Genomic DNA, 12660 nt, shown 5'->3' on the forward strand with positions numbered 1-12660 from the left:
TAGAAATATATATAATTTGCATTGACATTAGGTTAGAAATTTAAGTTTACATCTGAAAATATTTTTATTTGCATGATTTCTGTTATACAGCTATAAATGTGAAAAGTAGACTAAAATCGTCACTCCAAATCAGCTGCTACTCGGTTCTACAGAAAGATTTGAGTCGGAAAAAAACCCGGACTTTTTGTGAACTAGTTCATCAGAATTTTGGTAATTGTAGAAACAGTAAAACATTTAAATTTGAAAACGGAGTCATGTAACAAAATGCAAATTTGTAATGCGTCTCAATGCCGTCTATGTAGTCGGCTCACTAACATTTGAGACACGACCGTGCTAGGACAAACCTCCCACTTAAACGGTGCGGAGAGAGAGAGAGTCAGAGAGGGGATCGGAGAGGGGATCGATTCCCAAATAAACCACCACGCACACGCAGCTTCACTTTGGTTGCTTTGAGGAGGTGATAAAGTATCCTCGCAATTTTTTACTGAAAAGAGATGGACGGTAACGGCGGAGGAAAAGAAAAATGTGGTCGATAACGTTTTAACCCGAGGGTTTTACGACTGGTGGGGACAGGTAATGTGAAAGTAAACCGGTGGAAGGGGGACATTAACGTTATATGCGTTATACCGGACGGTTGTTTTACCTCAGACCTACTGTTCAGTCTGCTCGACTAACTAACTCGGCGGTGTCCTAAACGTTTAATGTACGATGTTTTTAAAATGCTTTTAAAATTGTACAAAATGTTGTGTGCTTGAGCATGAGTTTTAGCCCGTCTGGACTGTGTTTGTGTGTGGCTGGCTAGCTGAATGAGCGCAAAGAAGCTGCTTTGCTTTAGGCCCATGAGCGCGTATTATCCATTGCGTTTCGCTCATATTTTCCATCATATGTCTTTTAGTCAGATTTTCTAACCATGTTCTCCTTCGAGACTCGGATGACGTGTCGAAATGTATCGGTTATGTTGTGTTTATCTTGAGAGCTGAGCGTTGGTTTGTATGTGAAGTAAAGGGGAGGGTAACGTAAACCGTTAGCCTGTATGCGCTTTCAGTCTGAGAAATGCAAACATGCAGTATCTGGACATCATTGTGTCTTTATCAGACAGAGGTCTGCATACTTTTGGACAGATAAAATACTATCTCACTGTGCTCTTCGGGTGCTGTTGCTGTAAGTCAGTTGTGTTTGACGATTTGAATAGCCAGATAAAACCTAGGAGTCACTTTCCCGTCTTTCAGTTGTTTAAAACGCCACGTTACATTAGACTAATAGGGTGAATTACTGGTATGCAGTGGGACAAAGTATATACTGTTAAGTTATATGTATGTTACATATGACGGATAGATTAAGCAAAGCTGTTGACTGTGGTCAATTTTGTGGGGTGGTTTAGTTGGACCTTCAAAAGGCATTTAATGCTTTAGATTATCATTTTTATTGTATTATATCTTATTGTATTTTTTATTGTTTATTGTATTTGTATATATTTTATTGTATTTGTATTTATTTTATTGTATAAATTAAAGGCAATAGGTTTTGATGGGAAAACTATTAGGTGGGTACAGTCTTGAAGGTAGAAGTCAGAGAGTTGATATTAAGGCTTTAATGTCTAGCTCATTATCAGTTACTTATCAAGGGAGTTTGTTAGGTCCCTTACTTTTTTCTATTATATATAAATGATCTAGAAATAGCATGTTCAGAGGAGCTTTATCTTTACGCTAATGAGGTCGCAATTTTAGTGTCTCATCGAAATAAAGGGGTCTTTGAAGAAAAAATGGCTTTAAAATTTCAGGAGTTGTCCAATTGTGTGGTTTTTTTTTTTTTTTTGATAAACTTTACACTTGGGTAAAACTGAGGTCATTCTTTTTGCTTCTAGAGGGGAATTAAGCAAGGATGCTGTTTTTTTGGTTAAGATCAGGGATATTGTAATATAGAAGCAAAGAATGTTATAAATTATTTGGGTTGTCTTATTGATAATAAATTAACAGGTGATTTTTATGGCTAGAAAGGTCTTAACTGAAATATGTGGTAGCAAATTTTTAGCAAGGCAAGTTGATTTATTGAATGTCCAATTGTCCATAGTTGGCTGGTACTTTGATTCAACCACATTTTGATTATACAACCTTTTGGAATAGTAGTTGTACCCAAGGTATGAAAGATAAGCTTCAGAAGGCTCAAAATAAATTGGTTAGAATAATATTAAAGGTTCATCCTCGTACACATCTGAGTAGTGAATGTTTTATAGGGTTAGGCTTGTTGACTGTGGAAAAAAAGAGTACTTGAGCATGACACAATTTTTAATAATATGGTTCCTAGAAGTTATTTTTTGATGGTGAGAAAGCAACATATGACACTAGGGGAAGGAATTAAAATATTTGTCCATGTGAATTTAAAAGTTTGGTGGGCAAAAGCATGTTTTTGTGTACTAGTGCAATTGCTTGGAATAAATAACCTGTGGCAGTAAAGAGATTAAAGGACAATGGAGGTTTTAAAAGAGTGGTAAAAAGATGGTTGTTTGGTGAGTTTATTTAGGTTTGTTGTGTGTGTTTAATGTAATAATGATTATTTGTATTTTGTTTTTTTTTAATTGATTTTAAAAAAAAAAAAAAAAAAAAAAAATTATAGAAGAATATTGCCTCTGTCACGTTTGTACATGCCTCCATCCATTTTAAATAACGACAAGGACCACAATGGAAATAAGCCATTGGCTTTATTGTGTTTTTATCATCTACAGTTTTTAAAGTGTATGGGATACTGGTTATTTTGTACAGTTTGTAAACTTGTCAAATAAATTCAAATCAAATCACATTTTAACATGTTTAGATGTCATTGTTATCAAACCAAGTGGTATTTCATTAAAGCAGAGCATTAAAAATAGGTTTTAAATGATTAAACAATAGATTTACTCTTCAAAATGAAGATAAATGTATTGAGACACTTTCTGGTTGTCAGATGTTGGTGGAACATGTTTATAGTTGATGTGATGAACTTCCCCTGTGGTTACTGTACTGGGAAACCTGTGTGAACTTGAGGAAAAAGATGCTATGATCTTCTATATTATATTTACTGTATTTGTATGCTTTTTTTTGTGGACTTGCATTCATCATGTATCATACAGGGGAACATAATCGCTATAGCACTTCAAGTTTAAAATTGTTGTGCTGCTCATCTCACATCTCATGACAGACTTTGATCCACCTTGAACTGTTCCCTTGATAGGCTATACCATGCAAGCCTGTATGATTTCCAGTCATTTCATGCTTCTCTTTTCCATATACAATCTAAGTAGATGGTGACCAGGAGCAGTCAAGCTACACAAATGAACCATAATAGATAAAGGTAGTGCATACTACTACCTTTTTTTTTTTTTTTTTTTTTTTTTTTTTTTTAAACCAACTCCTCTTAAGTCATATGATAGATTTTTGTAAACATACTTTCATGGTTGTATTTTCAGTAAATAACTTTTATGTACTGAAAATATTCCCCCTGCTGTCACATGTGAATGTGCACACAAACATGAATGAGACTTTATAGCTGTTTCCTTCATAACGTTATCATATGGCTTCAGAAGACAAACAAAACTAAGTCGTATGGACTACTTTTATGGCACATTTGACAGCTTCTGGTCATCATTCACTTTCATAGACGAAAGCAGTGTGCAGTCTGTGCACATTCTGATAAACTTCCCGATGACGGAATAATGAAGTCATACAGGTCTGTAATATATATATATATATATATATATATATATATATTATTATCTTCTGCTGGGTTCCAGGACATGTTGGGCTATCAGAAAATGAATGAGCTGATATGGCTGAAAAGGAGGCCATTAATCTCATGAATGTCAAATTAGAGGAGAGAAGAATATCAGTAATCTAGAAGATTGTCAAATTCCTCCTTCAGACCTTAGACCTACTGTAAATTATTATATATTAAACAAGCGGCAAGAAGGAAGGGATATGTGGACAAACAACAAATTGCATGAATTCCATCCAAAAATCTCCAACAGACTTTTAATCTCCTTTTTAAAACAAGATTTGATCAAGTGGTGTTCACTAGATGTTGCATAGATCATACAAGATTGACTTGTGCAATTTTTGCTTAAAGGCAAAGACCCAACACTATGTATGTTCTGCAAGACCATTTATTCCCATTAAACTTATTTTATTGGACTGTCCCATTTTTTTTTAATGCAAGTAACTGTTCATTTGGATCCCATTCTCCAGGAAAAGGCAAAAACAATTAAATGAACTATGAATTGTGTCAGTTAGACGTTTACCCAAAGTGAGATCGTTCCTCCTGAGATTTTCGCCCCTGAGTTTACTGGTTGACAGCCCCTTCTCATTCTTCCTTTTTGTCTACAGCATCCTATGTTTGCAGTAATAACATTTAGTTTATGATCATTTATGATGTGCTGGGTATGTTATTCTGTTATCTATTTTATATGTAAAGAAGAAAAAAGGTGGAGAAGATCAGCAGAGCAGATTTATGCAGTTGAAGTAGTTTTAACTCTTGAATGTGGTTGTTTTGGATGGTGGGTCAGTTTATTTGCATCTCTTATTTGCTCAGTTTTCTTGATCTTCATTTCTTAAATATATGTTTGTTTTTTTCAAAGTAACATGAAGTATGTTCTTTTAGACATAAGTATTTTGTTCTTTCCATGGCAGCATACAAATGTTTTTAGTCACTCACTTCTCGTTACATAGGAACTACTGCTTCTGTTTAGAATGAATACATCATGCTACTTACATAGCTAACATAACAATAGTATATACAGTCAAACCAAAAATTATTCAGACATTACTAGTGGGTGCAGGGCACTATTGTTCATTTATGCAAGTGAGGATAGCAAAATAAAGTAAACTGTGACATACAGTGGACTACCAGTAAAATTGATGATAACTTGGAACCAAAAATTATTCAGACACTTTGACCTGACCATGTTTTGCTTAAGTGTTATCTGACATAATTAAGATTAATTTTCTCTGACACAGTTTAACTCTGAGATCTTGTCATATTTTATTACTATTTTTTTTAAACTATAGTGAATAAACTGTATTAATGAATGGAATGTTCAAGGTGTCTGAATAAATTTTGGTTTGACTTGGAACAATGGTTTGGAACAATGCAAATGACTTTACTGTCACTTTTAATCAATTTATGCATCATTGTTGAATAAAAGTAAACAAAACAAATAAAAAAACAAATATATATATATATATATATATATATATGTGCGTGTGTAATTATTGTTTGTTTTTTTTCTCAGCTGACAAACTGACTTTGCTTTTAATAATGAGAGTCTGTCTGCTTGAATGCATGCTGTGATCATGTGATTCAGTTTCCCTGGCTTTTTTGTCCTGTTCCTAGGTGATGTAAAAACACGGTACCATGTGAATGGTTGAGGAACATGAAGGCTGCACACAAACTACTGTTCGTCCTGTGTCCCATGCTGGTCTTGGGGTTCATCTACTACTCTTCTGGGAAGCTCCATTTGCACGTATGGGGCCAGAAGCCACGTGAGTAGTTCTCAGGCCTTGTATTGCCATCTATCTGTTAATGTCCGGTTGTGACCTCTCTGAACGTGGGCGCCTTTTGCTCGGTCAATATGTATGTTTGCCACAGTTTGTTTGTTAGACCCTCTGTCAGTTGAATTATTAAGCTTAACAGTCTGCTTGCGTGCTTGCCTTACAACTGGTTGTTTAGTTCAGATCACGTCTCAAAGTGATTATTCTCGTGTGGGTTCACAGGTTTTGCAGTTCTGTTTTCAAAGAGCTCGCGTTTTGTAATAGTTTGCTCAAAGCAGTGTTATTTTTTTTTTATTTTAGTTTTATTATAGTTTTATTTTTAATTAGCTTTTATTTTTATAATTTTACTTTTCACGTTAATTTGTTTAATGTTTAGTAATTTTATTTGCTTTTGTCATTTTATTAGTTTTTTTAACATTACTATTTAGCTTTAATTTATTTTTAGTTTAGTTTTAGTTTTTATTTATTTTCAGTTAATAATTTTAGTGCCTCCGCTTAAAATTATTTCAGTATTTGCCAAGGCAACATTTCTAATATTCATTTCGTTTTTTCAACTAATATTTATATTTTATTTCAGTTTCAGTTAACACAAATAGTTAATATTTAACATTTAATAGTTTTAGTTCGTGATAACACTGGCTCAAAGTAAATAATTCAGGGTACATTTGACCGTAGGGCAAGAATTTAGAAAATTGCTAAATGCAAGATATCCTCCTTTTCAATTCCATGGTTTAGAGGTACGGTAGGCATTTGCATGGCTAAATATTTATTCAAATGTTTGCGCAGGCGTTAGGTCATGGACTTCAGTAGCTGGTCTAGGGTTGTCACGGTTCCAAAATTTCAGTAGTCATTCCCAATACTAGTAATTTTGCAGTTCACTGTACCAATTTCGGTACCAAAGCAAAAACTGTTGAATTAAGTACTTTTAAAAATATTGTTCCATTTTGTCTCCCCTTTTGTCTGTGTCCTATTGAATCGTGCATAGTGTACATAGCAGCATGAAAAACTTAACTTAATCAGGTTGTGAATGGGTAATAAAAAAGCAAGAGAAGAGCCCTCTCTTTATAATCACTGACGCTGTCAATCTCTAAAGCGCAAGCTCACTGAATTCTGCACTGGCATGAAAATTTAGCTGCACGATTCTGGATAAATTGAGAATCACGATTTTTTTTGTTTAAAATAGAGATCACAATTCTCCCATGATTCTGAACAGGCAACTAAACAAAATAACATGCAGTTTACTAGATTCTGACAAAATGGTAATTGCTGCAGTCTATTTAAAAGTGTTTAATTAATTTGAATGAATCATTTAAAAAAATCTGTTAGAATGAATGATTCAATGACTCACTCATAAATACTTCACTTATTTTATTATTGTATGAATCCACATTTTTGAACGAATCTCTTGAAATAATTATTCAGTGACAGATACATTTTTGTTTAAGTTACTTGTCCTGTCTTAGTGGCGTAACAAGGTAATCAATGGAGTCATTATTTGAAGTGCCAAGTAACTTTCAAAAGGTGATTTTGCTCTATTTTGATACTGTAGACATCAGTGGTTATGTCCGAACTGTCAACTTTCACAGAACTTATAGCAACACAGAAATAATGATACTGTGTGGTTGAAAAGACTTTGTGAAGCAGTTTAACTGCTTTCTATGGGTCAGTGGCAACGGCAACACAGATCTGAATGTTCCGATGTGATTTTGTCAAAGGTTTATTCAGAGTTGCCAAGGTTTAATCGAGATCGCATTTTTATTTTTTTTTTTTTTTTAACGATTAATCATCATCAGTTGTAAAATGAATCTCTTATTTACGTTGTGTTTACACTTTGTTGGTTATAATGAAAGGATTCTCGAGCTGTTTAACAAAACGAAACATTTTCAGCGGTGTTAAGTGGATTCTGACTAACTTACTGACTACCACCTCTGATAGGCCATTGCGTTCACACGTTCAACAGATATGATTGGAATCGTCTACAATGCTCAGCACTTGTAAAAAACATGCTGTAAATCAGTGGTTCTCAAACTTTTTTGGTCATGTACCTTTAATTATGCAATGAAAAACACCTGCAATTTTTTTTTCAATTTTACCGTGTCTATACCTGATTGAGCAGAATTTTTTTTAAAAAGATAAACATCTTTCGCATAGACATTAAACACTGTGAATTAGCTTGAGTAAAGTAAGCAAAGTACAATTAAAAGCAAGTCAATAACTGGGTAAATCAAAACGTCCTCCTCAACTTTAACCTCAGATATTTTTACTTTCAACTTTTTTGTATTTTCAAAATATTTTATTTTTATTTTTTACGCATAACACTAATATTGGGCAAATGTTTTTTTCTTATTATTATTTATGTTATTAAATACTTTTAGATTTGTTTTTTGTTTTCTAAAAAACTTTTCTGTCTTCTATGTCATGTCAAACTAGTAACAATTAAGCTTACCTATAAGCTTGTTATACTAACGGTTATGAGGGACAATACGGTATGAAATTTTATATCGGATTAAAGGAGAAACCTGGACATGCAAGTGGTTGCCGTGGTAACAAACAACAACAACAATACATTAACGTGCTGACTTATGTGGACTTACTTTTATTTAAGGAAATCTGTTTATAATATGCTATTAGGTTCGACCTTATTGGACAGCGCATTGATTCAGTTGATTGAATAAATTGCCTATGTTTATAATGGCTAACGTTGCGCGGGGCATTAGACTACTCAACTAGTTGGTTGCAAAATTTCTGTTTAAACATTAATGAAATTAGTCGTTGCACACATTACTTATTATAGTATGGCATTCCTGTAGCATCTTTAAATAGACTCGCCTTCATTGTTGATAAAAATTGAAATGCTTTAAAATAATCTCTTTTCGCTTCTTTATTGAGGGGATTCATTCAGGGGACAAATCAGGCATATGAAAAACAAGTCATTATCAGTTTCTAGCAGGGTTTTTAAGTTAGATTCATAGTGTCAGCAAAGAGTTTTAGAGTTTTTACATTAACACAACAACAATTTACTAAAAATGTAAAAAAATTTCCTTTGCGTTTTTCGTGTACAGATGACAACGTTGTAAAAAGAAGTTGACGATGTCACTTTGTAAAAAAAACACTACACGCTTATAGACTGAACACTTAATGTTTGCGCACAATGTCACAGTTTTCACAAATTTAGATGATGATGGTATCGTTTCCAGAAACTTGAACTTTGAAATCTGAAATCAGGCCCCAAAACACTATTGTCGTGTAAATGAACGACCAAAACGCATAAAGTTTTCTGTTTTCAGTTAAAAAAGGGTGTCGTGTAAACGGCTCCTTAAATTTAAAGATTGGACAAGATGAAGTTTTGCATGAGACAAATATACTTTATGAAATAAGTTTCAATTGGAGTGAATTCAGTTGTTATCTAGAGGCTCCTTGATTGTTTAGGCTTATCAGATCCACTGAAGAGGAGAACATGTTGTGTGTCTCAAAAAATAATTAAACGTTATAAAGTGTGTATTGCATACAAAATGTTGCATACAATATTATTTTGGAAATAACTCTTAGTGATCAGCTCCATTTACTTTTATGCATCGAGAGAGGACATACTGTAAATGTTTTGTTAAATCCAGCACAGTTAATACAGTATTTAAGAGTCCACCAAGCACCAAGTGTATGTTGATTCTTTTTCTTTTTTTTTTTTCTCTCTCCATAATGGGATTGTTTTAGCCTTTATTTTTAGGACCAGAATCAGGAAAGTTGAGAGCCAGTAAGGTGAATGAGATCAAGACACGTAGGACTCAACATGAGTCAACAGCTCTTATGTCACGAGTAGGCATGTGACAGTAATAAATTTTCATGTTGTGATAATTGCTGAAGCTTTTATCATGGTATACGGTATTATCACAATATTGAAATAAGTTGCAAAAAAATGTCATAGTATAACAGGTTTAAGAACTTTTTTTTTTTTTTTTATAACTAAAAGAACTCTGAACATTTAAATAACGCAGTACACACACACTCAAAAATATTAAGTGAAATGTTTCAAACAGATTAAAGTGCAAAAGAATTATACATTTTCAATCATTATTGGACATGTTGAGGTCCAGATTAAAACAAAAAATGTTTAAGTTTAGAAATAAATAGCCTAATAAGTTAAGTATTTGGTGCTGTGATGAACATTGCGAATACAAAAAAACTGAATGGCTGTTTGAAGCATTTTAAATACTGGTCAGTAGCGCAGCTGCTTTGTTTACGGGGTTTATGGGGTAACCGCTGCATTTCTGCTGCTCCATCAGCACCCTATGCTGTCAGAGAGTGAACGTGTTCTTTCATTAAGTGCTTCTCCTTCACTCGTTCCACCATGTGCTTCTCGTGCACGTTGGGCTTGTTTACATCTGAGTGCATACAGTGGTGTTGTGTATTTTATACGGTTGATGGGGAAAGTGTTCCTTAAATGCATTATAAAAATTTGAATAATTCATAATATATAATTATTCACAGTATTTTGAAGTGCCCATGATAACAATATCGTGCATATTCATTATCGTGATATATTGTATTACCGAATATCGGCACGTCTAGTCACAAGCGCTTTACAGTACCAAGACGTCATGGTTTTGATGCAAGCACTTATTGTTATAGTACATGTTTACTGACAACATTGAAATAGTCTTGTGCTGCTTAATATGCAGTTGACATGGAATTAAGATACAGACTTTGTACTTGTTCAATCAATGAAAGGTTATGGAGATTTTAATGTTAAAAGTCAGGTTCTTGATGTTCTTCCGTTGGTATGCTCTGTTTTTCATAGATGTAAACTCCTCAACTTTCAGTGACAACTCACCTTTTTGAGATCAAAATAGGTCACCTATGGGATTTGCATAGATCCAATGACAGTGTTTTTGTGGGGGTACTTGTGAACTTGCAAGAGTAAATGAAGAACTGGTTCTTTCAGAAAGTACTGTACATTGTTTCCATTACACTTTACTTAGAATATTACCATTTATAGACATGAATCTTGATTTTGGTAAAATGTTGCAAAGTGTTTTTTTTGTTTGTTTGTTTGTTTTTTTGTTTTTGTGGAAAAATTACAGTTTTGGACATATAAGGTAATAAAAAATAAATAAAAAAAACCTTAAAGTAACTACAAATGAACATGTAAAGCAGATATCTTTTTAAAAAAACTCCCCGCCCCACGCAATGTTCTCCCCCATACCTGTTTGCATCCCTTGTTTTTGACTGGATGAATCCAAATAAGGTACATTTATTTGTGCTTCCACTTGGCTGCAACCTTTTTTCAGTCACTAGAGGGAGGGAGAGCACCACACTACAGGGTCAGATTCACAGAGGCTGCTGGTGGGTGACGATGGGTCTCACTTCTCAAAGAAAGTAAGGTCTTTCTTTGAGAAGTGAGACCCATTCTTGCATGGAGTTAGATCTACTTGCATGGAGTCAGATGGCAGGTTCTATTAGATAATAGACATTAGTGGATATTATTTATGCCTGTGGTTTCCAGTACATGACAGAGCCAAAACCAAACTCAAAGTCCAAAGAACCTGTGTTTGGTCATGAAAGATAGGATTGATTTAAGGGAAGTTTGTGAAGTCAATTTGGAGTCCTGTATCACACCTAGGGGTTTGTTTAAAAAAAAAAAAATTATATATATATATATATATATATATATATATATATATATGTATAATATTTTGTTGGCTCTGTTTTTCACTCAATGGAAAGACATGTAAGTGTTTTACTGTTCAGTTATGTTGGACATTTAGAGACGTTAAAAAACTGTAATGTTTTTGAATTATTATTATTTATTATTTTACTATTGTGCTGAAGCGTAGCGCTTGTGCTTAGGCTGTGTGCACTCAGTGAGTAATAACTACTACATTAATGTCAGTACTTACACCAGTCTTTTCTTATTTGTTCATTTTACCAACCGTATGCGTATTCGCTGCTAGACTACATGTGACCACCTGTTAAAAATATAAGATTAGTGAAGATCAAAGTGAGAATTTCCAATACTTCTCACTATTTCTGCAAAATGGGCAGCAATGAATATTTGTTTGAATCAATGAATATTTTTTTTTAAGTAATTATTTTACGATTAAGTGGTTATTTACATTATATAGCCTTAAACTTATGTTTTTTTCGGTCATTTGTTTTGTGTGGATATTTTTTATTTTTCGTTCATTTTATCATGGTGAATAAGCGGGGGATAACGGCTGCTTCACAAATGATTTAAAAGTTCCATGCAACTGCCACTAGGGGGCGAAATGCTACAATCAAATTTTGAATTTTGGAGATAGTGGAAAGGCAGCTTCAGTCCACACACACACACCACTGCAGCAGGATGTTTATCATGTACAACACTAACACTAAAGTACTTTAGCATGCTGTTGGAAAACGGGTCGGTCCTGGTGCAGACAAGTCAGAACGGTCCCTGTGTTCCTGATCTGCAAGAGGGACCGAAATGTGTAAATAGTGTAAATATGATTGATGTTCTACTTGATAAGACAGAAGAAAGTGTTTTCATTCCGTGTGGAAAAGAGTCTGTGGTACAGACCGATGATGAAGCAAATAACTATTTGGTTGCTGCAATTATTTTGAAGTTTTATTGATTAATGGTTTTTTATTGGCTCTTAGAAATGCAGCTGAGGAAATGGATTTGGCAGGTTTCTTCATTTATTCCACTCCTTATGTACAGTCTCCGAGATTATTTAGTGTTCAGCAGGCAAGTTATTCTCAGTTTGTTCAATTCATGTTTGCCTTCGCTGACTTCGGTATCTTGAACCTCTGTGGAAAAAGTTAGATTAATTATAAACGCCACATTTCGACAGCTGCGCCCAGTTTATTTTGGAAAAATTTTGTGAACCTGGGATGGGTTTTTTTTTAACCTAACCCCTGTTATGAAAGGCACTTCAGGACACATTGTAAAGACAAATCACAATAAATGGCTCTGAAAAGGGTACGAGGGAAGGAAACGCAACCCTATTTTGATGATAAATGACAAAGAGAGGGCAAGAACAATTTTTTTTTTTTTTTTTTAAATAGAAATGCTCTTTATAAATCATATGTTACTGAGCTTTAGTGGGTCTGCAGAGAGGAATGAGAGAACCCACCCAGATCCAGGTTCATAGTAGGGATGGGCATT

General features: G+C 34.0%; 1 protein-coding gene across 3 annotated transcripts in view; it reads left to right on the plus strand.

Moving 5' to 3' along the window:
- The first annotated feature begins 357 nt into the window (after positions 1-357).
- st3gal3b (ST3 beta-galactoside alpha-2,3-sialyltransferase 3b) overlaps positions 358-12660 on the plus strand; it is a 64642-nt gene continuing 52339 nt past the window's right edge. For all 3 annotated transcript variants that reach the window (XM_051864595.1, XM_051864604.1, XM_051864613.1), the window contains exons 1-2: positions 358-573; positions 5362-5510. In XM_051864595.1, coding sequence (XP_051720555.1) covers positions 5402-5510 — 109 coding nt within the window. In that variant the 5' untranslated portion in view covers positions 358-573; positions 5362-5401. The remainder of the gene's footprint in view (positions 574-5361; positions 5511-12660) is intronic.

The sequence above is a fragment of the Ctenopharyngodon idella genome, chromosome 2 (assembly GCF_019924925.1).
Source record: "Ctenopharyngodon idella isolate HZGC_01 chromosome 2, HZGC01, whole genome shotgun sequence".
NCBI lineage: Eukaryota > Metazoa > Chordata > Actinopteri > Cypriniformes > Xenocyprididae > Ctenopharyngodon > Ctenopharyngodon idella.